Source organism: Oncorhynchus kisutch, linkage group LG17 (genome assembly GCF_002021735.2).
Source record: "Oncorhynchus kisutch isolate 150728-3 linkage group LG17, Okis_V2, whole genome shotgun sequence".
Classification (NCBI taxonomy): Eukaryota; Metazoa; Chordata; class Actinopteri; order Salmoniformes; family Salmonidae; genus Oncorhynchus; species Oncorhynchus kisutch.
The window spans coordinates 73,912,178-73,939,934 of NC_034190.2; the positions used below are offsets into that span (position 1 = coordinate 73,912,178).

Below are 27,757 nucleotides of genomic sequence, written 5' to 3' on the forward strand. Positions count from 1 at the left end.
GGAAAAGGAGGATCGAGCACGGGGCTGTCGTGGAACAGGTTGAGAGCTTCAAGTTCCTTGGTGTCCACATCATCAACTATCATGGTCCAAACATGATCAGAGAAAGGCCCAAAAAATTGTCAAAGACTCCAGCCACCCTAGTCATAGACTGTTTTCTCTGCTACCGCACGGCAAGTAGTACCAGAGCGCCAAGTCGAGGTCCAAAAGGCTTCTTAACAGCTTCTACCCCCAAGCCATAAGACTACTGAACAGTTAATCAAAGGGCTCCCCAGACTCCTCTTTTACGCTGCTGCTACTCTCTGTTTATAATCTATGTATAGTCACTATAACACTAACCACATGTACATATTATCTCAACTAACCGGTGCCCCCGCACATTGACTCTCTACCGGTACCTGCTGTATATGGCCTCACTTGTTATTTTACTGCTGCTGTTTAATTATTTGTTACTTTTATTTTCTATTTTTTTCTTAAATTCTTAAATCATTGTTGGTTAAGGGCTTGTAAGTAAGCATTTCCATGTAAGGTCTACCTACACCTGTTGTATTCGGCACATGTGACAAATAAAATTTGATTTGATTTGAACTGTGGCACCTTATATAGAAAGATGTGTTCCTTTCCAAATCATGTGCAATCAATTGATTTTACCACAGGTGGACTCCAATCAAGTTGTAGAAACATCTCAAGGATGATCATTGGAAACAGGATGCACCTGAGCTCAATTTCGAGGCTCATATCAAAGGGTCTGAATATTTATGTAAATAAAGTATCTCAGTGTTTTACTTTTAATACATTTGCAAAAAAATGATAAAAACCTGTTTTTGTTTTGTCATTATGGGGTATTATGTGTAGTACATTTTAGAATGAGGCTGTAACGTAACAAAATGTGGAGAAAGTCAAAGGGTCTGAATACTTTCCAAATGCACTGTACATAATTGATCCAGACTATTGTTTGACTTGGGCAGGAGCTCACTGGAGCTGAGTACCAGAACCTCAAATTTGCTACTGCTAGAGCTCCTGTAACCACTTGTAGAATATTAGCTAATAAGCATTGTGAAGCTCCTGCACCTAAATATAAACAGTACCGGCACCCAAAATGAGTACAGGCACCTATTTCAATCAAGTCAATCACTGGTCCAGGTCATTCTAATTAGATGTAATACTTGAGAGAATATACTTTGAATGTAATGTTTCTGTTACTTCAAATTAAACAATTGGTCATATAATTAATTATGCAGGCTTTAATTGTGTTTAGGTATCAGGTTCAGGGGCCAAAGTTTGTGGTTGGAGGAGCTGACTGTATCAAATCAAGACAAAGTCATGGAGGGACTGTGCAGTTAGGTAGTAACATTTCCAAGAAGCAGAGTGGTGGTGGTATACCACATAGCCACAATAGGGGTATTATAAAAGGCTCAAGTCAGTTAGTTTTCTTTGACCAAAGGACATGCTCTTTGAGGGCATGTTCTTCAACTACACCACTGCAAACATTAGATTTGACATTGCAGCATTATGTAACTTTTATATAACCATTATATAAAGGCCTACGGTAATGGAGGTAGGCCAACTGTGTTCCACTCTTGCCGTAGATCCTCTGATTTCCTCTTTGATTCCAATGTCTGTCTGAGTATATTCGGACATGTCATATGAAACGTTTTTTTAAAGATCCTCCCACATTAAACCAACCTAATTATCCTGGTTGTTTCTTCTGGGAAGTATCAATCTGGAAACTCATGGATGTTGATGCTGATGGGATTTTCCCTGTTTTTTTCCCAATCCATTCAGCATGACATCAGTGTTTACATGTCAACCTCTATTTTGGTTAAGACATCAATTATGTCTGTTATTGCAGGCAGTATTGTGATTGTAATATTGTTTTCAGGGGAAAGGCACATTGCCATTAAAGTTATTATTTAGGTCCTAGAATGTATGCTTCCAAACATAAAGGTAAATTCATATTATAGATTATATAGGCTGCATTAAATGATAGCATATGATTCCAAAAAAATACACTTGCAACAGTCCTGTGGTTAACCGACACATTTTGCAATGTTGCAATGGTTTTTCACAATTTTACCACTAAAGATTTCGAAATGACCCTTGATGTCTGAGAGGAAACACAATATGCAGCCTTGAACTGTTCAGTTAAAAGGTTGATGCTTCTCAGAGGAATGTTGGCATGCCATATTGTTTGTAGTTTAGAAGTATAAGAACATTTTGGTTTTAACCGAATCCTCTGATCTTGTACTTGAATTGCCTGTGTTTTTACTGTATAGACTATTGGCGATATAACCATGACAATGGTGACTGTTGCTACTTTACATGCCTAATCCAAAAATGTATTAAGAATTTACCCAAAGATTTGTATAACTAAACCAAGATAGACCACAGCCTGTCATTTCCAATGGGAACAAATTAGTCATAGTGTGTAGAACAAGCAAGGAAGGGGGCAGAGCCAAGCACCAGCTAGCAAGATCCTATTGGCGCATTTTAGCATGACCTGCATATTTCCGTTAGGGAACGCCTACTATGTGAAGTGCACGTGTTCAATAACTCAAGGAGTGCCTTTAGAAGGGTTGCCTTTGCACTCCTTCTAAACAACTCAATATTTAAAAAACTTTGGCAAAGGGTAAAGTCTACAAACCTTAGTCAACTCTGTTCATAACAAATTCTAAGTTTTGGGAACAGAAAACTGTTTGAGATCAAATGTTTCGTCAATGAGAAAATGTGCAGAATGTCGGCCAAAATCCATCTTGTTCCATCTTCTCCCACTGCCCGACAGTGGGCTTGCTCTCACTACCATATTTTGTAGTGAGTGGAAACGCCAAGTGGATGCTTCACATTTAAACATCCAGTGAAATATCTGTCTCCTTGTTGTATCTGGGATTTACCTCTTTACAAGATGGGCAAATGGGTTTTCCTTTCAATTCAATAGTATTGAATCTGAAAGACAGGTCACAGAGACGGGAGAAGCCTCCATAACCATAGCTACTAGCTTTTCAAATAAAACACTGTTGTAGTGAGAGCTAGAGGAGAACATGTTTTCATGTAACTGATGGAAAATCGTAAGACGTTGACAGTGTAAAGTCTAAAGGTGACACTTTTGCATTATGCCTCCTTCTAAAGTACTCAAGCCACTTCAAATGAACACCTTAATCAATATGATGACTACATTAAACAACAGGATCTCCAAAAAGCATATACTGGTATAACAAATATCCACTTTCTCTGGTAGTTCTATCACAGTCATCATTACAGTAAACCTGATGGCGGTCTGTTGCGGTTGAGTAAAATGTTTGCCATTGACCAATCATTACACCTGACAAACAACAAATGAGGAACATTAACCTGCAGTATCATTGCATTCATTGGTAATGTCTCAATATGACCAATGATAAGATATACAGATTAGGCGACTTGTGATATTTCACAATACAGCGTCACCTTTTCAAACCTCACATTTTGAAAAGCTATTATTTTATGACTTTGTACTTCAAACAATAATGAGATGACATTATTTATCAGCAGGAAGTATAACAGGAATGTGTATGGTCATTAGTGGGGTGCGAAGTAATTGGAAGTGTGTGTGTGTGTGTGTGTGTGTCTGCATCCATTCATGGATACAGAAACAGAGTGAGAGAGGGAGACAGGGGAGGAAAGGGAGGATGCTGGGTGGCGGAAGCTCTGCTCGGTGCTGATAAAAGCAGCGTTGGGTGCTTATGAAGGGAGCTGCTAACTGCTGTGGTTTTAAGCCTGAGATGGGGAGAGGGGAGCAGCCCATGCTATCACATTGTCCCTTAAACCTCCCTGCCTTGTACCGTCCGTTGCACAATGCTGGGCGATGTCTACTGTCCACTAACTGTGAATACACATTGATATTTACTTAGGAATTGGGCTGGGGTTTATGTTGAATAGTATCATCATTGCTATTGGACCATGTCCTGTCTCTGAACATGATGTATTGTTGATATACTTGTGGTGATGCATGACATTCCCCTCCATGGTATCAATAAAGTACTACTACTGCTACTATTTCTACTTTCCATGTCATCTCTCTTTTCCTCTCTCTTCCAAGCCGCTACTGGCTCATTGTTCCCTTCTTCAGACCACAACCAGGAGAAACAAACAGAATCATGTTGTTCAGTGCTGAGGTATTTTTTCCGCTCGAATCATATACAGCATATTTTGGGAATGTTAAAGCATGACCTCCAATACCGCACCTCTTCCTCTCTAATGACACAATGGTGACAATAATTTAAAAAATACCTATTTAGAGGAATAAGGGAAAAACACATTATTAATCATGGAGTAGAATGAGTAGGACATGCACCTCTTCTTCTTATTGCTGTCCTTTAGTAGTTGTTTCTTTGCAGCAATTCGACCATGAAGGCCTGATTCACAAAGTCTCCTCTGAACAGTTGATGTTGAGATGTGTCTGTTACTTGAACTCTGTGAAACATTTATGTGGGCTGCAATCTGAGGTGCAGTTAACTCTAATGAACATATCCTCTGCACCAGAGGTAGCTCTGGGTCTTCTTTTCCCGTGGCGGTCCTCATGAGAGCCAGTTTCATCATAGCTCTTGGTGGTTTTTGCGACTGTACTTGAAGAAACTTTCAAAGTTCTTAGAATTTTCCACATTGACTGAAATTCATGTCTTGAAGTAATGATGGACTGTTGTTTCTCTTTGCTTATGTGAGCTGTTCTTGCCATACTATGGACTTGGTCTTTTACCAAATAGAGTTATGTTCTGTATACCCCCCCTATCTTGTCACAACACAACTGATTGGCTCAAACGCATTAAGAAGGAAAGAAATTCCACAAATTAACTTTTAGAAAGGCACACGTGTTAATTGAAATGCATTCCAGGTGACTACCTCATGAAGCTGGTTGAGAGAATGCCAAGAGTGTGCAAAGCTGTCATTAAGGCAAAGGGTGGGACCTTTGAAGAATCTCAAATATAAAATATATTTGGATTTGTTTAACACTTTTTTGGTTATGATTCCATGTGTTATTTCATGGTTTTTATGTTTTCACAATTATAATACAATGTAGAAAATAGTAAAAATAAAGAAAAACCTTGAATGAGAAGGGTACTATTTAATGAAGCTGCCAGTTGAGGACTTGTGAGGCGTCTGTTTCTCACACTAGATACTTTAATGTACCTGTACTCTTGCTCAGTTGTGCACCGGGGCCTCCCACTTCTCTTTCTTATCAGGTTAGAGCCAATTTGCACTGTTCTGTGAAGGGAGTAGTACACAGCGTTGTACGAGATCTTCAGTTCCTTGGCAATTTCTCGCATGGAATAGCCTTCATTTCTCAGAACAAGAATAGACTGACAAGTTTCAGAAGAAAGGTCTTTGTTTCTGACCATTTTGAGCCGGTAATCGAACCCACAAATGCTGATGCTCCAGATACTCAACTCATCTAAAGAAGGCAAGTTTTATTGCTTCCTTAATCAGCACAACAGTTTTCAGCTGTGCTAACATAATTGCAAAAGGGTTTTCTAATGATCAATTAGCCTTTTAAAAGATAAACTTGGATTAGCTAACACAACATGCCATTGAAACACAGGTGTGATGGTTGCTGATAATGGGCCTCTGTACGCCTATGTAGATATTCCATAAAAAAATCTGCAATTTCCAGCTACAATAGTCATTTACAACATTAACAATGTCTACACTGTATTTCGGATCAATTTGATGTTATGTTAATGGACAAAATGTGCTTTTCTTTCAAAAACACTGACATTTCTAAGTGACCCCAAACTTTTGAACGGTAGTGTATATATGTACAGTATATATTTATATGATGGGATGTATAGACATTATGGACAGTATATGGATAGAATATGTAGTATATCTGAAGAATAGTATATGTACAGCAATAGTTGAATAGGTTGACCTTGACTAGAATACAGTATATAAATATGAAGTCAGTTAAACAGTATGTAAACACTATTAAAGTGACCAGTGTTCTATGACTATGCACATATGGCAGCAGCCTCTAAGGTGCATGGTGGTGTAACCGGGCGGTAGCCGACTAGTAACAGTGGCTAAGTTCAGGGCAGGCTACTGGGTGGTGGTCAGCTAGTGGTGACTATTTAACAGTCGGATGGCCTTGAGATATAATCTGTTTTTCAGTCTCTGTCCCAGCTTTGATGCACCTGTACTGACCTCGACTTCTGGATGATAGCGGGGTGAACAAGCCGTGCCTCGGGGGGCCAAGGGGACAGGGACAAAGGAATAAATAAATAGTGAGTTTGGGGGATTATACTCAGAGATGTTATACAAATCATGGGAATGGACAAGAAATCTTATCAAAATCAAGAGACACTTTAAAGCAGAACAAATTGAAAAGTACTTACCCAAGATGTCAAAGACCAATTGCTGCAAACAAACACCACCACAAAGAGAGGGCGTTGAGCTAGGAACTGCAATTAGGGTGAAAACCATTGTGGTCTGGGTAATAACAGCCTAGTCTTTGGCATCCTTAGGAGGTGGGTGAGTAGGGGGCTGGGTGCTAGGAAGCTGAGAAGTTGGGAAGTCCCTTCTCTCTCTGATTCCTGGTAGACACCCACCTCTCTTTACTCTGTCAGCCACCTACTTGTTAAAATTTTTTAGAACAATGACACAAAAACATCATCATAATCTGTGGCTTGGAGCTGGGATCTGACTTGATAATATGACTTTTTAAAACTTCTGCCATGTTATTTTATGTGTACTATTAGAAGTACACTGAGTGTACAAAACATTAGGAACACCTTCATAATTTTGAGTTGCACTCAGAACAGTCTCACTTCGTTGGGGCATGGACTCTACAAGGCGTCGAAAGCATTTCACAAGGCCCATGTTGACATCAATGCTTTCCACAGTTGTGTTAATGTTGCTGGATGTCCTTTGGGTAGTGGACCATTCTTGATACACATGGAAAACTGTTCAGTGTGACAAATTCTTAACAAATTCAAACTGGTGCGCCTGGCACCTACTACCATACCCTCGTTCATAGGCACTTTAATATTTTCTCTTGCCCATTCACCCTATCAATGGCACACATGCACAATCCATGTCTCAATTGTCTCAAGCCTTAAACATCCTTCTTTAACTTGTCTCCTCCCCTTCATCTACACACTAATTGAAGTCGATTTAAGAAGTGACATCAATAAGGAATCATAGCTAGGTGTTCCTAATATTTTGTACTCTCAGTGTATGTTCCTTGTGATTTGCAAATATGACTGGTTTCTTGTTTCTTTATTCAACGTTTTGTAAATATGAACCCCACCTTTATAAATCGATTTTGTAGAATTCCCCTTTCATATTGTTTTTTGGAAAAACATTAATGTTGCATGTCGTTACTATGCATCCAGATTTGGAACATGAGAATACCACACCAGCACTTTGGACGACCGCTATATGTACATTACTGCACAGAAGTAAAACTACTCCACCAAGCTCATCAAATAATCGAGATGAGTTAAATTGGCTTATTACCAATTACCAATTCCTGTATGTGTATAGATAAGTCTAGTAAAATGTCCACCATGCTAGTGTTACTCATTAGACAGGCTAGGCTTGTCTTTATAAATACAGAGTGTGTTAGATTGGGGCAGTGTTGGGGAGAGTTTTGTAAGTCACGCTCCTCTCCATTCTCCCCCTGCTCCTCTCTCTCCCTCAGTGGTTGCTCTGCCAGATATAAGAACAATGTAGCCTTTCTTACCTGGTGGAGGTGTACATTCCATCCCTACTAAACTAAGTCTCAATCCAGCCTGTCTGCAACTCACCCCCGTCCCCCACTTGCACAGGGCCCTCTCTAACAGCAATCAATACCAGGGAGGTTTAACTCCAGGTGCTCCAGATCACACTCCACAAACCTCTCCTTTCAGAGGACTTCTGAGGGAATCTTTCTTATAGGCCTTTAATACGAAGCGGACTCGCGATCAGCTAGATTTGTATAAGGATTTGTGCATCATGTTGTATCATGTCTACGAGTAATAATGGTTCATTAGTCTGAGAATGTAGGCAACATGTAGATTAAACATCTATTCATCCTAGCTAAGACTAATTTGTATTTGTTTTAAAAGGTAACAAGGGGTTGTTTGGGGGGTATGCCGTGTTCTTGGTCTGTGGTTTTCTATTGTGGGGAAAAAGGGATTTTTTGTTGTTGTCAGAGTGCAAGTGTTTTATTAATGATAGAAGCTAAAAACTGTGGTGTGGTTGCTTTACAGGAAAGTTGCTTACATCGGAGGCAGAGACACCCCTTTTCTGCTGGGGACTGTCTATGTAGCAGAGCAGAGAGCTAGAGATTGGCAGAGAGAGAAACACAGAAAGAGAGAGTGAGAGAGAGTGAGAGAGAGATAGATAGAAAGAGTGAAAGCACATGCACTCCCTATAATGGTCGGTTAAAAGTGGACACGTTCACCTTCGTCCTCACAAAAGTGAATATAAAGTCATTTTATTCATCTCTACCTGGATTATTATGTTTCTACTGTGTCATTCTGAAGAGGTTTGTCTCCCGAACACGTGTTGAAGACTCAGAGACATGTTGCTCAGGTATGTTCTTTCTCCAGCTTTTTTTCATTGCCAGATAATGCTACTTCTTTCATGTTTTAAATATACCCTGTTTTTCCCTTTTCATACATTCATTATTACCTTGTCATCACTGTGCAAAACAGGTTCTCAAAAATATTAGAAGCAACTGATAGCTGGTTATTCAACAAACATAATCCCCTTGACAACATACAACTGACAATCAATTGCCACTAAATTCAAAAAATAGTCACAAGCATATATTTAAAACATTATGCAAATGCCCAATATGAAGAAGAAGCATATATTTATAATCACTGTCATCCTAGTAGCCTATATATTGACTAGAAAGTATTTAGGCCAGATAACTTATTGAGCCATTAATTTATCTCCAGTTAGTAAATGACCTATTCACTGTTACTATTCATGTCTTATTTGTCCTCTTCAGGAATTAGTGTCATGGTTACCTACTGACCATTTCTAAGATATTACTCTTCAGAACTACACAATGCATCCTTTTCTCTTGTCCACAGTACTCTGGGTTAGCATTGCTACCCTTGTGCCTAGTATCGTGAGTAAAAAAATGTATGCTGAGTAGTAGGATTGTGATATTCATGTATAGCCCACCACCTTCTCACTCTGAGCTGTTTTTTGTGTTAATGCAACACCTGATGTAAGGTCTGTAAGACCTGGTTGATAGCCAGGCCAGGCGACTTTATCTGCCCCCTCAGTACTAGAGGAAACAGCCTTCACCACAAACATAACAGTGGTTATGGCAGGATATGAGTTACAAGCCCATCTACGTTGTTTATGCTATGCATGGGAACCTGTAGCTACAGATCACAGAGTACAAATATAAAGATGGATGACCATGTAGTGGTTTGATGAATTAGGTGACCGTATTTACTGGGATAATGTCACATTTTTGCAATAGTGTTCAGGTGAGAGCCATCACCTCCTAGCTGTGTGAGAGTGACATGCGAATGTGTGAGCCAAAGTAATGAATCAAGTTTTCTCCTCTGAAGCAGCAATGTATACTATGTTGTAAATTACATACTTTATCACTAAGATATTTAAATCAGGAAATCTTGGAATATACAGATTGCTTGAAAATATTTTGTGTTGCCGGGGAGATGAGAATTTTTGAGAAAAAAAATTATAAAGTAAATAAACAATTGTGGTAATGGAAGATGGAATGGTCATCATTGTGCTGTTGCAGAGGATTCCTGCTCTGTTCCTGAGTATAAATAAGTTGCTTGAATGACGTTGAGTTCCAAACAAAGCCAGTGAGGAATGCTAGTAAATGCTGGAAGATGCATAACTTGCCTGTTGCCTCTCATCATCCAAAGTATCTTAGAATCTATAGTGCCAACAACAATACATAAAACTAAATATGAAATTCATGTGTGGTACAATGACTATAAAAACCAGGACAATGTACTGTCTGCTACTCTCAAATGAGCACTTATTAATGGGAATTTCCCAGATGTATGTCCACTATCATCATTACTGATCCAGAGCGTCCACAGAGGGATAAAATACATTACGTCTTATAAAGCATTTTAAAGGTTAAACCATTTTTAAAGGTTAAACCATTTATTAAGGTTACCAAGCCCTCCCTGCATAGGCCTGACTGCATAGGCCCCAGCCCCTGTTTACTGCTGCAGAGGGAGCGCAGTGCTGTCTCCCAGCAGATTGTCTTATCAGTGACTGACATAGTAGCACCACAGCTCAGCTGATAGGAGGGATCCAGCCCAACGGAACTCTGTGTGCCTGGTCGTCGCATGTCCCAAACAGTTCAACACAGAACATCACCCAAACACACATCTAGTACATGTAGCCATCTCTAGTGGCTCTACCTTTATGGTATGTGCATCTTTCTGCAGTATGAAATGAGGTGTGTGTTCAGTTTACGGAGGTGATGAATACACCAGGTTATCTTCAAGGATTGTAACATGTAGTGTTTTTCTTAGATGAGGTGAGACTTCTAGTGTTTTTCCTTTGTGTGTTAGCATCTATGTATTGAATCAATAGAGACGAGTTCAGCATGTAATCAGTGTATTCTGATGGTTAAATAAAAATGAAAAAAGCTGATAATAATCGTTGTTTCTGTCGGTCTGTTCCAGGAGGGTTCCCTGCAACCACAGCCTGTCCTGAATGTGTGCAGCAGCCAACTATATACTCCCACTGAGGAGACAAAGTGAGGTGGGTGACATCATGTAATGAAATAGACCGTTGAGACAACGTTGTGTGGTGGTTGTGTATTTGCTGGGCATCGGATTCTTTCCTGTGAAAAAGGGTTTAGTTTTGTGTTCAACTATTTAAAGAAGCAAGTAATCATTACATTACTTACATTGTAAGTATAGATATTGTCAAAATAGGGTTGTAAAATAAAGCATAAAAATGCCAGAACTCAAAGATATCTAAGATTTACAGCATTTACCAATTCATTCTCCAGGGCTTGGCGAATCCGGGCAGGCTGTGTGGGGGGGTGTCGATGCCCACCCATGCCCCTGGAGCCCGGTCACGTGGAGCCCCCCACGACCCAGAGATGGACCTGGCCTGGCAGGAACTGATGGCCATCACAGATCTTCAGGTAGGAGGATGAGTATTCAATAGCCTGATAATTATGTAACCATATAGCTGAAATGTGATTTGCATTTGATTGAAAGCCTCTCTCTTCTGCCTACATCAGCTGGTCATGTAGCCATAGCGATATGGAAAACTATAGCTATTGTTTTTAATGATATCCTTACTGTGTGAGATGCAATTTCATTCTGTTGGCCTCTCTTAGCAAAACACTCCCATGGCAGTGAATTAGGCAACCACAAACAGACAGACAGAAAAGAGAAAATGACACAATCTTGCAAACCAACCACAGTAGTGTCAAGTTTATGTATACACATTTAATCTAAGGAAAGGCTGTGTATTCCCACTTAAAAAGTAACACACACTCGACAATGGGCCAATTGAGTTATGGCAAGATGAAGAGACAGGGAGTGGGGGCAAGCACAGCACTGTACATCGTAAGCAGCCCCTTGCACAGCACAATGACCACCTGTTTCCACATGAAACTTGATAACACACCTAAGAGAGACTTGCATGGGCAGCATGAGCTATGGGTGTATACCAAGGTGGGGGTGACCTGTGTGTATACCAAGGCGGGGGTGAACTGTGTGCTATGGGTGCATACCAAGGTGGGGGTGACCTGTGTGCATACCAAGGTGGGGGTGAACTGTGTGCTATGAGTGCATACCAAGGTGGGGGTGAACTGTGTGCTATGGGTGCATACCAAGGTGGGGGTGAACTGTGTGCTATGGGTGCATACCAAGGTGGGGGTGAACTGTGTGCTATGGGTGCATACCAAGGTGGGGGTGAACTGTGTGCTATGGGTGCATACCAAGGCGGGGGTGAACTGTGTGCTATGGGTGCATACCAAGGTGGGGGTGACCTGTGTGCTATGGGTGCATACCAAGGTGGGGGTGAACTGTGTGCTATGGGTGTATACCAAGGCGGGGGTGAACTGTGTGCTATGGGTGCATACCAAGGTGGGGGTGAACTGTGTGCTATGGGTGTATACCAAGGTGGGGGTGAACTGTGTGCTATGGGTGTATACCAAGGTGGGGGTGAACTGTGTGCTATGGGTGTATACCAAGGTGGGGGTGAACTGTGTGCTATGGGTGTATACCAAGGTGGGGGTGAACTGTGTGCTATGGGTGTATACCAAGGTGGGGTTGAACTGTATGCTATGGGTGTATACCAAGGTGGGGGTGAACTGTGTGCTATGGGTGTATACCAAGGTGGGGGTGAACTGTGTGCTATGTGTGCATACCAAGGTGGGGGTGAACTGTGTGCTATGTGTGCATACCAAGGTGGGGGTGAACTGTGTGCTATGTGTGCATACCAAGGTGGGGGTGAACTGTGTGCTATGTGTGCATACCAAGGTGGGGGTGAACTGTGTGCTATGTGTGCATACCAAGGTGGGGGTGAACTGTGTGCTATGTGTGCATACCAAGGTGGGGGTGAACTGTGTGCTATGTGTGCATACCAAGGTGGGGGTGAACTGTGTGCTATGTGTGCATACCAAGGTGGGGGTGAACTGTGTGCTATGTGTGCATACCAAGGTGGGGGTGAACTGTGTGCTATGTGTGCATACCAAGGTGGGGGTGAACTGTGTGCTATGTGTGCATACCAAGGTGGGGGTGAACTGTGTGCTATGTGTGCATACCAAGGTGGGGGTGAACTGTGTGCTATGGGTATATACCAAGGTGGGGGTGGACTGTGTGCTATGGGTGTATACCAAGGTGGGGGTGAACTGTGTGCTATGGGTGTATACCAAGGTGGGGGTGAACTGTGTGCTATGGGTGCATACCAAGGTGGGGGTGAACTGTGTGCTATGGGTGCATACCAAGGTGGGGGTGAACTGTGTGCTATGGGTGCATACCAAGGTGGGGGTGAACTGTGTGCATACCAAGGTGGGGGTGAACTGTGTGCATACCAAGGTGGGGGTGAACTGTGTGCTATGGGCAGCAGGTGACTTATAGGTAAGATAGCCAGCCTGCCCCCCCCACACACACTGCTTTAGAGTTTCATTTCTTACACTCATTCCCCGTAGATGATTTATTCATTCTCCTATGAAATTATTATTATGCATGTTCACAAATACACATAGCAATTTAAACTTCAGGGATAAACATGTATAATTATTTTGTTTTATACATAAAGTAACATAGTAATGATAAACTAATGAAAAGAGAAAGCATCAACTAATGATTCTTACTTTGTTTTTCATTTTAGGAGTTTGAGGTCCCCCATGATGGCCCATATGAAAGTATTCAGTACCATCCCACAGAGCCACCTAGATCCCTGGGAAGTTATAGCATAGCTCAGTCTCACTCTCATACACAGTCTCTCCCCTGTTGTGGTGAGACAAACCGTGATGTTGCATATGAGGGAACCTACTCTGATGTAATGCCAGCCTGTCAGCATCAGGCTACCAGTGAATTAACTGAGGCACTGTACAGACAATCTGGAACTCATTCTGGAGCCCAGCTGAATCCCAGAGTTCTGAACCCTCTGCCACCACCGCAGATGAATTTTCTAGAACAAATGAGTCTGATGAGTGTCAGTGGTGAGGGGTCTGCTGGAAAAGACAATGCTGGCCTCTCTCAAGGTTCGAGTCGACACATGCTAGGGACTGATCACAGGCAGGGCAAACACCAACCATGCACTGTGGATGATCTGGAGTCTGACTCGGGCCTATCGCTGGGGTCTAGCCCACCGCTGGCCTCACCGGATGATGTCATGACCGGCGTACCTGCTTGTTCAAGCACAGAGGTTGGTCTGAACTATATTCACAGGGGGATGGAGAGTATGGGTGAGCAAGGTAGGAGAGCTAGCCTCCTTTACTCCTTGGATTATCAGCAGCATCCTACCCAGTCCTACCCCTACTCAGGGCCACACCCCTCTTACTTCCCTGTAACACAACCATCCCAAATGCAACCACAGCCTCACTTCCTGCCTCCCATGTCAATGAAACATCAACAGGGTTTACCGGGTGCATTGAATGACTTGCACCTTAACAGCTCTGTCAGCATAGGGAGCTCTTCTCAGGCGTTTTATGTAAAACCCAGAGGCAACCCTCCTCCTGTCCCTCTGAGCCGGGACGAACGCAGAGCTCACGCCCTCAAGATCCCTTTCCCTCTGGGGAAGATCATCAACCTACCTGTGGACAACTTCAACGAGCTCCTGACCAAGTACACGCTCACAGACTCCCAGCTCGCCCTCGTCAGAGACATCCGCCGGCGGGGGAAGAACAAGGTGGCGGCTCAGAACTGCAGGAAGAGGAAGCTGGAGAATATAGTTTACCTGGAGGGAGAGCTGGGTCAACTGCAGGCTCAGAGGGATCACCTGGCCAGAGAGAGAATGGAGTTCCAACACAACCTGGCTATTGTTAAACACCGCCTCACAGACTTGTATGCGGAAGTGTTCTCTCAGCTCCGGGATGAGGATGGACATCCCTACTCTATAGAGGACAACTCTCTACAGCAGACCCCTGATGGGAACGTATACCTGGTGCCACGTACTGACGTGTTGGATGGAGAATAATGTAAAGATGAAATCTATTGGACAGCTATTGTATACTGCCTCACTGTTTATATACCATTATGAAATGTTGATACATCTACAGTACATTAAGTATACTGAACAAAAATATAAAACGCAACAATTTCAAAGAGTTTCACTTCATATAAGTTAATTAAAATAGATCAATTAGGCACTAATCTATGGATTTCATGACTGGGAATAGAGATATGCATCTGTAGGTCACATACCTTTATAAACATTTTTTTTTAATGGGCCTCAGGATCTCACAGTATCACTGTGCATTCAAACTGCCATTGCCAAATGCAATCGTGTTCATTGTCCGTAGCTTATGCCTGCCCATACCATAACCCCACTATAGTGCACTCTTGACATCAGCAAACCACTCGCTAACACACGGTGTCTGCGGTTGCGAGGCAGGTTGGGCATACTGAGCTGTTTAATCAGCTTCTTGATATGCCACACCTGAATTGGAAGGATCATCTTGGCAAAGAGTAATGCTCACTAACAGGGATAAACAAATGTGCACAAAATGAGAACATTTTTGTGCATCTTATTTCAGCTCATGAAACCAACATGTTAATGTTGAGTGTATGGCAGCTAAAAGTTTATTAAGATACTGTGCTCATGTACAAGCGAGTCAATAGTTAGTTACAAGTGAAGTAATATGGCTATGCTTGTTCTGGATACATTTTATTCAATGTTGTAAGACCAGTGCCTTCAGAAAGTATTTATACCCCTTGACATAATCCATATTTATTGAAAATGAAATTTTACAAGTATTCACACCCAAATCAAAAGCTGATCTAAGTCAAAACTAAGCCACCCACATTCAATATAGTCTTGGTAAGCAACTCGTGTATATTTGGCTGTGTTTCAGGTTATTGTCCTGCTGAAAGGTGATTTTGCCTCTTATAGGGTCTGATGGAAAGCAGACTGAACCAGATTTCCTTTAGGCTTTTGCCTGTGCTCAATTCCATTGAACTAAAAAAAAATACAAAAAAAAGTCCTTGCAGATAACACCCATAACATGATGCAGCCACAACTGTACTTAATGTGTCAAATTTGCCCAAAGCATAACACTATTCAGAGCATAGTAATATCTTGCCAACTGGATGCATGGTTGGAATATTTGTTCTGTACAGGCATCCTTTTCACACTCATTTAGGTTAGCATTGTAGAGTATCAATGTTGATCCAGCCTCAGTGTCCTCCCATCAGCCATTAAACGGTTTTAAAGTCACCATTGGCCACCATCTCCAACAACAGCGTTTTGAAGGACACCTGTATCTTTGTAGTGTAATTAGTAATGTCACCATGTGCAAAGTGACATTCAATAACTCCCTGGTCTTGATGTTAAGAAATGCACTGCTCAACCTCAAAGATAATTGTATGTGTGGGGTACAGAGATGAGGTAGCCATTCATATCATACTTACTGCAGAGTCCATGCAACTACCTAAGCAAATTTACTCTGCAAAATAGTCACTCCACATTAGTGGTCGACATCTTTACACATTTCAAAAAACAATTCCACTGACATGGGGTATTGGTGTAGGACAGTGACAAAGCTGCAATTCAGTCCATGAAAGTTCAGGCTGTAACACAAGGTCGAAAAACTCAAGGTGTGAAAACTTCTTGAAAGTTCCTTGTCATGCAATCAAGACATACATTTGGGGAAATTATATTATGTCCCTGCATGAATTGTATTAGAGGATGAAAATTGTTTACCATCTATGCAGCTGTTTAAGCATAGTATTTAGCAAATGACAAACCAAAATAGAAGATATTTATGTAAAAATATTTTATTGATAAACAGATGTGGGTAAAAAAACAAGTTAAATCCTGCACAGCAGTAACAAAAACCATTGCATTTCTCCAGGCACCCTAAAACAGAAGACAAATCACAACAGCCTTAGAGATGAGGCTTCAGATATTCTCCCACAATAAAAATTGTGAATATTTCCAGCCGTTATTAAACAGTCACTTACCTTGTGCAATGTTACAGTGTGCAACGCCATCAAGCTTTCAGTAGCAGTCCTTCAGAGCAGAGTTAGTTTCCTAGGAAATATCAGAAGAAAAGGAGACTGAGACGATACAACATTGAAAGGCGTTAGTCTGTTACCATTTCATAGTTTGACTGCCAACATAAGCATGCATTACAAGGATTGTAGCATATCTTTACGATTAGTGCCAAAGGTCAATGCCCCTTGTATTACCAGATGAACAGGGGCCGGTGATTTGTACTAAAACATCTCTGCACATCCAAATAAACTGTACATGGTCATGAATGCTATACTATTCATGTCTACATTAACTACAAGAGTTTGCGCGTACTAACTACAGAACATGTTATTTAAACTAACAGTAGTTGGAAAAATCTCCTTACCCACAGACAGCATTTAAGCCATTTGGTAGCGGCTGCCTGCTAGTCTCATGCCTTCTTGCTACTCACTCTCCCCTGCTTCACACTGCTCCTGTCAGGCGATGGGCTGTTTACTATGACTCGCCCTCAGCTCAGCTGGCTTCCATGGCTGGCTAGCCTCAAGACTGCATCATGTAAGCTAGCCTTTGCTGGCAGGTGTGCTGTATGACAGGCGAGTGATCTAGCCAGCCAACTCAAATCTCCGGTGCAGTTCTCAAAGAGATCATGAACTGTTGACTGAGTATTATACTACCATAACTTAATCCATTGGGACCGTGTTCAGCAATGACTTCAAAGCTATGGTATCACTTTGCCAAACCTTCCTTTGAGTGATGTAGAAAATAGCATGTATCCAGCACATTCTGTAGTATGTGCATTGGAAGAGACTAAGGATGTCCCACGCAAGAAATAAAACATGAGGCTAGGAAAGTCTCCATTAACAAGTGGTACTTTTCTTCAAGAGTCATTGACCTAATCCATCAGTCGTGTGCACCTGTATTTGTTCTAATGCATTAAACACCCTCCCCCTCATTCCCCTAAAAGACACTAACAAGACTGAACGACAGTTTAAAAAAAACGGAAAGGTGGTTTATTTCAACTTGATTGGTTGCAGTTACACAAAAATAAAAACGACTCAAAGAAAAACTACATAAAACCTCATTGGAATGCTTGCTTTCCAGAAACATCAAATAATCCTGTTTGACAACACAGAAAAACAAATGAAGCCCCTCCATGATTTCTCTATTGTACACATCTCTTCTTGTAGCAGATGTAACCTGCCACATCTGTTTGGCTGAGCAGATCTAGGTTGTAAACCTGCAGCTGCCCTGTCACTTGTCTCGCTCTCCTCTCCTAAGTACTGAGTCCTGTTGAACAATATGGAACAACATCAAGTTAAACTGTGTACTGACTGATGGAATGACCAGAACCTACTACATGAGATCCAGAGCCAGCATTCTTAACACTTGGCTCAAGAGCTAAAATCACAACTACAAGGACTCTATGTATCAAAGTGTAAAAGAATGGATCCCGTAGTTTCAGAACACTACATATTTAACAAATTCTAGAATATGCGTAAATCTCATCTACACACGTTATGTTTCAAACAGTCACATTTAAAAACATACCTTCTGAACATTTAGAACCGTCGTCCACCGGAGCCCCCACCATATCCGCCACCGCCGCCACCCCCACCTGAGCTACCCCCATAACCACCTGAAAAGAAACATGCAAAAAGGTCAAAGGTTGAATCAGAAAGAGCCTCCAGAAAGTACAAATTAAGGTGTTAATTTACAGTCAAATGCTTTGACAAACGAACCGTTAGTGACATACTAGATTCTCAGACGAAGTGCCAAAACAACACGTCAGGCGATCAACTGCTCAGCCAGTGCTAAGCAACCAGTAAACGTGTGCCACCTACCACCATATGGGCCACTGTTCCTGCCACCGCCGCTACCCCCGCCACTGCCACCACCGCCGCTGCCACCACCACCACCGCTGCCACCACCAAAGTTGTTACCCTTCATCGGGCCGTAGTTGGAAGCCTGGTTGTTGTAGCTGCCAAAGTCATTGTAGCCATTTCCGCCACCATTGCCACCGCCACCACCACCGCCGCCGAAGTTACCTGCACACAATTTAAAAAGTCACTTAGTGAAGATTAGTCTGGCCATTTTACACAGGCTCAAGGATATTCCCAATCATTTGTGTACAGCTCGGATAGAGTATTTCATGCATCACTTTCATCAAGTCAGCTATGACCGAGTTCTCATACTACTTCTTATTTAGTAGGCCATTTCGGTTTCTGGCCCAACACTCTTAACTGCTAGGCTACCTGCCTACGCCTCTAAGGTTTTGTATGCGAAATCTCAGGTTTAATATGGTAACATTTTATGCTTACTACATGCCACTTAGAAGGGAAGTATAGGTAGATCAATACTTTAACCAAACAGAATGTAGTGTGAGAATTTGATCACAGCCTACGAAGCCATCCACTTACCAGCAACTGGTGCTGCCTCTTGTGGTGAAGCCATGGACTTACCGCCGCCAAAGTTCCCGCCGTTGCCATTGCCATTGTTGTAGTCGTTATAACCATTTCCGCCACCGTAGCCCCCACCCTGTCCTCCGCCATAACCTCCTTGTCCTCCACCGTAGCCACGGTTACCACCACCATAACCACCGGGTCCTCCTCCATAGCCACCTATAGAAAGTAAGGTTCTAGTCTAAATACACTCCCAGCAACAAGCGTACAGACTGTAGATATACACGGAACCCTGTGGGTTTGATTTCACTGAGGGGGGGGGGCATCTGCTAAATGACTAAAATGTAAATGGACCAGTCTGTTGCTGTGAGTCTCATGTTATAGCTCTTCCTGCTGTCATTTGTCCTACAGAGAAATCAAATCTTACCATCTCCTCCCCCATAACCATTGTTGTAACCACCATCTCCACCTCCATATCCACCCCCTCTGCCTCCTGAAACAGACGAGTCAGCATCACCTAAAGTAGATTGAAACAATCACAAGTGGTTAAGTATACAGGTTCAAGCAGAGATATTGAGTGGTTCAGGACCACCACATACCACGGCCACTGAAGTATCCATCACAGCCAAAGTCATTACCTCCGTATCCCCCACCTCTGCCATAGTTGCCACCACCGCCGCCACCACCACCACCACGGCCTGGGAAGAAAATTATAAACCATTAGTACCAGACCAACCTCAGAAATAATTAAAGATTAAACCACTTGCCATGAAGAAGTCATGGACTTACCACCCCTCATACCCATTCCTGTAGTCTGCATCTCCTGTCTGGACAAGGCTTTCCTCACTTCGCAATTGTGACCGTTCAGTGTGTGGTACTTCTGAACTGGGGATATAAGATGGACTTAAAATTACAGCAGAACACAAAAGGCCAGTGATTTTAATTATAAAGAAAGACATTCAGACCACTACTTACTAACAATCCTGTCCACTGCATCATGGTCATCAAACGTGACAAAGGCAAAGCCCCTCTTCTTGCCACTGTTGCGGTCAGTCATAATGTCAATTACTTCAATCTTGCCAAATTGCTCAAAGTAATCTCGCAGGTGGGAGTCTTCTGTGTCTTCCTTGATACCCCCAACAAATATTTTTTTCACTGTGACATGAGCACCTGGTCGGCTGGAGTCCTCTCTGGACACCGCCCTCTTCGGCTCTACGAGCCTACCATCAACCTTGTGGGGACGTGCTTCCATGGCAGCGTCAACCTCATTCACACCAGCATAGGTGACAAATCCAAACCCCCTGGAGCGCTTGTTGGCTGGATCTCTCATTACCTGTTGTTAATATAGAGAGTAATGCAAAAATATTTAACTTACACCGATGTTCAATGTAAGTTAACCAATCAAACCCATTCCGTAATACTGCAGCCAACTAGGTATAAAGGTTTCAAATGTGTACACAAACACTCACCACACAATCTGTAAGAGATCCCCATTGTTCGAAGTGTGCTCGCAAACTCTCATCCGTAGTTTCGAAGCTCAGACCTCCGATGAACAGCTTGCGGAGCTGTTCGGGTTCACGTGGGGCCTGGACATAAAGGGAGAATGCATTTAGAGCGAAAGAAGCAAATGAGAGCGAGCGCTACATTGTAGCGAACTAGGCCAATCATTTTGACATATTCCTGAAGTTACCCGAAACAAGTTGTGGAGATCGAACAATAACATATGATGCCGTCAGCACGGTGTAGTAAAAGAAAGGCCTTGACCACGGGTGGTGGGGGTCGACTGCGACTCCATATTGTACATTCGGCAAGTGTACACCAAACAATATTTTTTTTTAAACCGGGAAATGTGAAAAAACGATCGATTAATATTATAGCAAGTGTAGTGTAAAACACAATGGATACATTTAACGTCCGCTTTAAATGGCTAAACAAAAACGCAATAACGATCAACGCCATGAGGCCTGTAGCTAAGATGGCGGCATCCCCACAATTATAGCTGCAATAGACGCTCGTGAAGGGAAAGCCATTTTGACTAGATTGGTCAACGTGCACGATATATTAATACACTAAACGTATATATCACAAAATTGCAGGTAGATATTAATTAGAAAAACTTACCTCCTTCGACATTGTGGCTGGTAGTTTCCGATCCCTTGTTCCTTATTCGAGGACAGAAATTCTGCGACAGAGAGACGACCGTGCCTGGAAAGAAAATAGTATAATAAATAGGGACGGATACGCCTCTTGGATTCAGCAATTGGTTAGCTGTTCCCGCTGAATTATATTGTTCCTCTTCCGCTGCTACTCCGATTGGGTACTTCACAGTCAGTTATCAGCAATATCCAATAATAAAACGACACCAGCCGGGGGTGGGAGTGAGTTTACGTTTTATATTGTTTTAATGTGTACGTCAAAATACGTCACTTCAATGGAATTGAATTTGATGTTCTGGCAAGTCTGTATAAATAAACGTAATATAGTATTTGATCAAGCTTGCCAAATGATCCTGAAATGTCTGCATATTTATTTAGTGGACATCTCTAGCCATAACATTTACTTATTAAATTACAGTTATTTAGTTTGACGCCGTCCTTTTCGTGGGCGTGCACGGTCTGCTATTGTGCTTTTGGCGCGCAAGCAAGTCGTGTGGGGAGGGGGAACAAAAAGCCCAGAAAAAGCATCCAGCCAACTGCTGAAGCTAACCGTGTGGTGGAAGAAAGCAATTTGGGTTTCCAATAAATTCATCCGAATTACAAAAGTGAGTAAAAACATGAAGCTATTTCTTAGCTAGTTAAAAAAAAAAGCTGAAAGTCTTGAGCATAACGTTTGCAAAATGGCTTAGTTATAGCTAACATTATCTAGCTACGTTGGTAGTGAACGGTTAGCTAGCTGGTTGGGACAAACATGTTAGCTAACGTTTGTGTAGCTACACGCTTTCGCCTACTTAGATTTGAATGTCCCTGTGCATCGTTTTCTAACAAACTGCAATGAATTAAAACCGCAATTTGCTAACTAAGTACTTATTTTACCCATATTGAGAGGATATTTTTATGTGTTTTATCAAATAAGTCAAATATACGCATGCCGGCTAATTTAACAGTATTGGTTGACTGAGCAAACGTTAACCTAGCGTACTTTATAATTCAAGTGATTCCTTTTAAACGGACAATCAGCTGTCGGGACATGGTTGAGGAATAATTCATTTAAGCCAGGGTTTAACCTAGATGACCCTCGACAAGTTAACTAGTTTATCGGCTTTATCATTTTGATGACTTCATAGTGTGCGTAGTTAGCTAGCTATGGACAGCAGACCAGTGTGTAACTTTATTGCACACATTTGTAAACTTGTTTCGACGTTTGCTAGGTTCTCAAAAGTCGAGACGTGCCACTTAACTCACCCTAGGTACTCTAACCTAGCTAGCCATGGGAAAGAAGACTCGTGAAAATGATGATGGTGCCTCAGGCTCATCTTCAGAAGAGGAAGAATTCATTGTGGAGAAGGTGCTGGACAGGAGGACGGTGAAGGGCCGAGTTGAATTCTTCCTGAAGTGGAAAGGTTATTCAGAGTAAGTCTGTTCCTCATGTGATTGTGATGCAATGTTACTTTGACATGTTTTCAATATGAATATGCTTCCTGTAGCAGTAGCTAGCTCATTTCTACCTTTAGCCATCCAAATAAAATAAAAATATGTCATGCCTTCCAGTATGTTTCAAAACGAGAGTCTAAAATGTTACATGCGTCTTTTGCTGACTAAACTGAAGGAAAATTCTGATCAACTCCACCAACAGAGTTGAGCAGAGACCAGGCTCTGTGGAATTCAGCCCAGACTACATCGATTCACCCAAGGTCAATACTTTCAACAATTTTTAATTATGAAATGCCTACCATGTACCTACGTTTGTTCTCTGTAGTTGTGCGCCTTTGTTAGCTGAAAACCATACTTTTAAAATAATATCTAATCAAATACAAACACTGACCGTTTCCTTGTTGAAATTCAATTGGCACATGCACATTTTCATAGCGTTACCATCCTAGAGCAACAGCAATGAGTAAACAGTGGTTGTATTTGATGAACGTTTCATGAAAAATTGTGGACTTCAGCAAACAAAGGCATGCAACTACAGAAGACAAACATTGGTACAAGGTACACGTTTCATGTTACCTATTTTTTTTTGTGACCTTGGTTAAATTAAGTTATTCTGAGCTGAATTCCTCAACGCCTGGTCTGTTTAACTCGTTGGTGGAGTTAATCAGACACGTCACAGTTGAGTTTAGTCAGCTACTGTGTCTAATGTTCAACTCTGACTCCTACACATGAAGGGTAAACATTCTTTGGAGACTCGTAAAATGACCAATGCAGTTGTTTTTTTTCTTCCTTCCATAATGTGGCTTAGTTAGTGGGCTTCGTGGCCATTAGCTCAGCTGCCGACCTAACATTTGAGGCCCTCCTTATGGCTGCAGAGACTATGTAGTTTAATTTTTTATTTATTTACTGCAATTCTATACATTTTGCCATGGCTTATGCTGAGTGACCCTATGCCATGACAAAAATACTCCCGAATGCATAATTTTTAGATTCTCCCTGATTGTCTTTATTTTGGTAATTGTTAGTTCTCAGATCTTTATTAAAAAAATAGGGCCATTCTTTTCAACATGCTTTAGTTTTTCTTTGTTCACACTGAATTGTTTAAACTGTTGGGACACTAGTGTGTATACCTCCTGTCAAATGTCAAGCTTGCTTTTACAATGCATGGTTCATTGCAGAAAGCACAACACATGGGAGCCAGAGAAGAATCTTGGCTGCCCTGAGCTCATTGCTGGGTTCATGAAGACCTACAAGAAGCCTAGCAGTAGTGGTGCAACCCCCAGCAGTGGAGGATCCAAGTCCAGTGCGGGATCATCAGGCCGTAGCAAGGAAGGCAGCAGCAAGAGGAGGAACTCTGATGATGATGACGATGAGGAGGGGAGCAGCAACAAGCCCAAGCGGAAAAAAGAGGTGTGTAACCTACCTCATTAATTGGTGTAGATAAACCCTTTTACCCCTAAATTGGTTTATATACCAGGCTAGGTTGTTTACACTAGACAAGATCTAGGTGAATTGACTGCCAGGTGCAAGTCTACGAAACCAATCCTCGATTACTGAAAGGGGGTGACTTTCATTGCAATTTGTTACCTCCAGCATTTGCAGCCAACTGATAGGTGAGCTGACACTTAACAACCTCTTCAGTGGTGCTGCAGCGTTATTGTAGGCTAGAACAGTGGCTTGATCTTCCTGGTGAACTTTTCATTTGCAAAGAGCTCATTTTAAAGTGAAATGGTAATCAACACCCTCTTGATCGACTTTCACTGGAATGACAAAGGCTTTGTGAAATTAAACTGTTCACTCAGTGTCTGTGCTTAACCAGTTCCCCCCCCCCCCCCCCAGCAGTGCCAAAGTTACACCTGTATTGTACAACATAAAGGTATTACTCGTCTTTTCTCCAGGATGAAGTCCTGATTGCGAGAGGCTTTGAGAGGGGTCTGGTACCGGAGAAGATTATTGGAGCCACAGACTCCTGTGGAGATCTCATGTTCCTCATGAAGTGGTGAGTGTTGAGTACTTAGACATTGTTGACCTTGTTGTCTTTTGTTAGATTACAACACCATAAGAATTTGTTTTCAAACTGGTGACAAACTGGTTAACTGTAGTGGTTGCTCTACTGTCTTGAAGATAATAGTTTAGGTCTACTAACTTTTTGTCCTGATTGAGTTTTGCGACAAATTGAGTTGTCGACTAAGCAGTATACTACCAAATCTTGGCTTTAAATCTCCATGGCAGCAGGTTTGTAAATAAGGATGTTATATTTATTATTTCCTTACTCTACAGGAAGGACTCTGACGAGGCAGATCTGGTGCTAGCCAAGGAGGCCAATCACAAGTGCCCGCAGATCGTCATAGCCTTCTATGAGGAGCGCCTCACCTGGCACGAAGATGGGGACAAGAAAGAGAAGGGCGCTGTAAGCATGTGAGCGGGATGTCTTGCCACGGGAACGGTCACTGACCTCTTGCCCCCGACTCTGCAGGGACATCCTGAGACTCGTATAGCCAGCACCAAATCACACCCTATTCCTCCCCCTTGGCCTTAACCCTTTGATGTTAACTTGTTTCAATAGTCTGCGTAGGTATAATCAGTGGTGATAAATATTCCACAGTATTGATCTGCAAACATTGAAGGGTTAGGGCAAAATAGAGGGTTGGGGAGGGATTTGGTACCGACTGACAACCCCCACCCCATTGGTATTGACATAACAAAAACCACACAAACCAACGATGGAGAACACTGCCCACTTTCTCATGATACCTCCCTCCATGCCCCAATGTACAGGCTAATAACCCTGAATAACTAACAGTTCAACCTTGCCATTTTACATAGAAACTGAGAAGGATGCAGGAAGATTGTGGTGCGCTCGCTACTGGGAAGGGCTTGTTTTTTTGTTTCAACCTCATGCTTTATTCTTTCACTTTGTACTTTTTGTGCAGTATTTTTTTTTTATGGCATATAATTGTGTCAGGAAGACCGTAGATTCTGTGGTACCCTGTCTAGGTACAGGCAGCCATATTAAGGTGACTTGAAGGTAGTTGTCTTCACTGAGACGTTAAAATGGCATGGTCCAGGGACCTGTATTCAGTGTCTGACTGCTGATCCAGTATCTGGTCCATATATTAATTGATCTTACAGGGCAACTGATCCTCGATCAGACAATCTGTGGAAACGTTGAATGTGGGCAACGGCCATGTTTGACACTGGGAAGCCGACAGCCTTGCAAGTCTTAAACCTTAGTTAGTTATGCAGTAGAAACAATAGAATTGTATTATCCGATTTCCCCGTGTTGGGCCACCTTGGTCAAAAAACATCTTCTAGACTTTTTCTTCAGTAGTTTTAGTTCAACTTTGCTGTTCTAAGGTAAATATGGCCCCTTTATATAAAACTCCCATGGTTTTTCTCTCAAATTTGCTAGTAGTGTGGCTGGATTGTACGTTTTGTTTTAATCATCGTCATGTTAATATTTTAGCCCTTTTGTCTCAATGTTTTATTTTCTGTAGCTTTGCCCTGTCAACTATGTAGCTTTGATTCCATTGCTGAGATCATGAATATATTTTAGAGTAGCCGCTTATTGCTAACTTGGAATTTGATTATTTTGATTACCTTTTAATCAGTGTCCTCCCATCAAGCACAAGTAAGAAAATATTACAGATGAACTAGCCTCTGCTGAGTGCCCTAACAATCAGCTGTATCATTTTTCATGGAAAGGTCCTGTGATCTGACTGGTGACACTCAATCTTAACTCCACCTCCACATTTATTGGATTGGTTGAACCGTGCAGAAAACCTCCCCCTGTCAGTTTCTTCCTCTGGTTAAGACCAGTATGTCGGGGCTCTAGTTTCAGGCCATTATTTTATGCCTGCTACAGATGAACAGAAGGGTCACTTCAAAAGTTGTGCCCGGTGTTTCAAGCCATTGTTTGCAAATGTGAATGACCACTTGATTGTTGAGTATATACACAACATTATCACAGTAATACTGAACTGTAACCATTCCTATGATGAGAGGTTGGACAATCCACGTGCTCTGCAGTAATGTGAAACAAAACCAGCATTGATTTGATCAAGGTACGCCACCCTGTGGCTAAATTTCTCAGCCAAAGTGCTCTTGTCAGTGCGCTGTATGGGAGACTGGAACAAGGCAGACAGTGTTATTTCATGGGATTCTTGTTGCTTTAGTCTAAAATTTTAAGATCATGTCAGTACTTTGCATTAAATGTTAAGTGTATTTTTTTCCCACTTGCTATCATTAAGTTGATTTTAAAGGGGTTGTAGAAAGATTTGACCCCTTAGACCTTGTTTCCCATATCAACATCCACATATGTAGTGACAAACTGTAAGGTCATGTAGTCCCGTAAGAGGCAAATATCCCAGTTAATTTGGTGTAGCCAATATATTGCTGAGTTGATGGACAGAGTCCTGTTCGTCGGCTGTTCTCTAGATTTACTCGTACTCGATTTGTTCCCCTCTCTTGCAGTGAATTCGTAGTTTTTTGTGAATTCTGAGTTGTCTAGCCACTGTAGTCATAGAAACAACCGTTTTTTGTAAATGACATCCTTCCGTTGAGAAACATCCCTATTCTGGACACGTGTAACAGGGTTGTACATGTTTCATGTCATTCGATTTTTTTTTTTTTTTTTTGTGTCCCCTGAATAAAAACCTGTAAACTTTTATTTTCTCACACCACTCCTTTACTTTCAAAGATTTCATTTGAAGGCATACATTTTTTTTAAATCATGTTTTTAAATGTGCAGCATTTGTATTTTACCTTTTTGTTTATGCTCTGCAAATTTGTTTTGTCTTGTATTAAATTGTAGTAAACTGTTTCCAACATTTTAAAGGCCTGGTGATGTTTCTACTAGCTGAGTAACTGCACTAATCATATTATACCAGCAGATGGAGCCACTTGGCATGTTACTATGGCCATGTCAGATTTTTAACCAGAAATGGATCGACTCAGTACTGTTTTGCCCATAAATCTCATAGCTCACATTCGAGAGCACTTACTGGATCTTCATTTATAAGAATGCCATAATTGATATGCTGTGAATAGTTGGTTGACGAATGTGTGCAACAGATGGGAGGAAGTATTCCTTTCATGCAACTTTACGCTCTTTACATGAATTAATTAAATGTGCTTTTCTCT

General features: G+C 41.8%; 2 protein-coding genes across 13 annotated transcripts; one reads left to right on the top strand and one right to left on the bottom strand.

Annotated features, from left to right (window-relative positions):
* The first annotated feature begins 8,258 nt into the window (after positions 1-8,258).
* Positions 8,259-27,444, top strand: LOC109908299 (chromobox protein homolog 5). Of its 6 annotated transcripts, none has more exons than XR_004203711.1 (7): positions 8,259-8,544; positions 10,647-10,725; positions 10,979-11,116; positions 13,318-21,786; positions 22,393-24,025; positions 24,514-24,614; positions 24,896-27,437. XR_004203711.1 is itself a non-coding variant. In XM_020506916.2 (5 exons), the coding sequence occupies exons 2-5, from the start codon at positions 22,452-22,454 to the stop codon at positions 25,035-25,037; spliced, it is 618 nt and encodes a 205-aa protein (XP_020362505.1). In that variant the 5' UTR covers positions 21,432-21,786; positions 22,393-22,451; the 3' UTR covers positions 25,038-27,444. The 6 variants fall into 6 exon arrangements, 3 of the variants coding, with proteins under 3 accessions (XP_020362505.1, XP_020362507.1, XP_020362508.1); XR_004203713.1 differs by lacking the exon at positions 8,259-8,544 and adding an exon at positions 10,196-10,386; XR_004203712.1 differs by lacking the exon at positions 8,259-8,544 and adding an exon at positions 10,321-10,498.
* On the bottom strand, positions 16,410-21,287 carry LOC109908298 (heterogeneous nuclear ribonucleoprotein A1). Of its 7 annotated transcripts, none has more exons than XR_004203714.1 (11): positions 21,147-21,261; positions 20,495-20,611; positions 20,001-20,358; positions 19,815-19,910; positions 19,664-19,723; positions 19,453-19,542; positions 19,086-19,244; positions 18,468-18,671; positions 18,175-18,262; positions 16,614-16,683; positions 16,410-16,509 (listed from the first exon to the last, which is right to left on the bottom strand). XR_004203714.1 is itself a non-coding variant. In XM_020506914.2 (10 exons), the coding sequence occupies exons 1-9, from the start codon at positions 21,156-21,158 to the stop codon at positions 18,186-18,188; spliced, it is 1,173 nt and encodes a 390-aa protein (XP_020362503.1). In that variant the 5' UTR covers positions 21,159-21,287; the 3' UTR covers positions 16,629-17,913; positions 18,175-18,185. The 7 variants fall into 7 exon arrangements, 4 of the variants coding, with proteins under 4 accessions (XP_020362503.1, XP_020362501.1, XP_020362502.1 ...); XR_002257645.2 differs by having other exon boundaries at positions 19,044-19,244; XR_004203715.1 differs by having other exon boundaries at positions 19,827-19,910; positions 21,147-21,259.
* Positions 27,445-27,757: the final 313 nt, after the last annotated feature.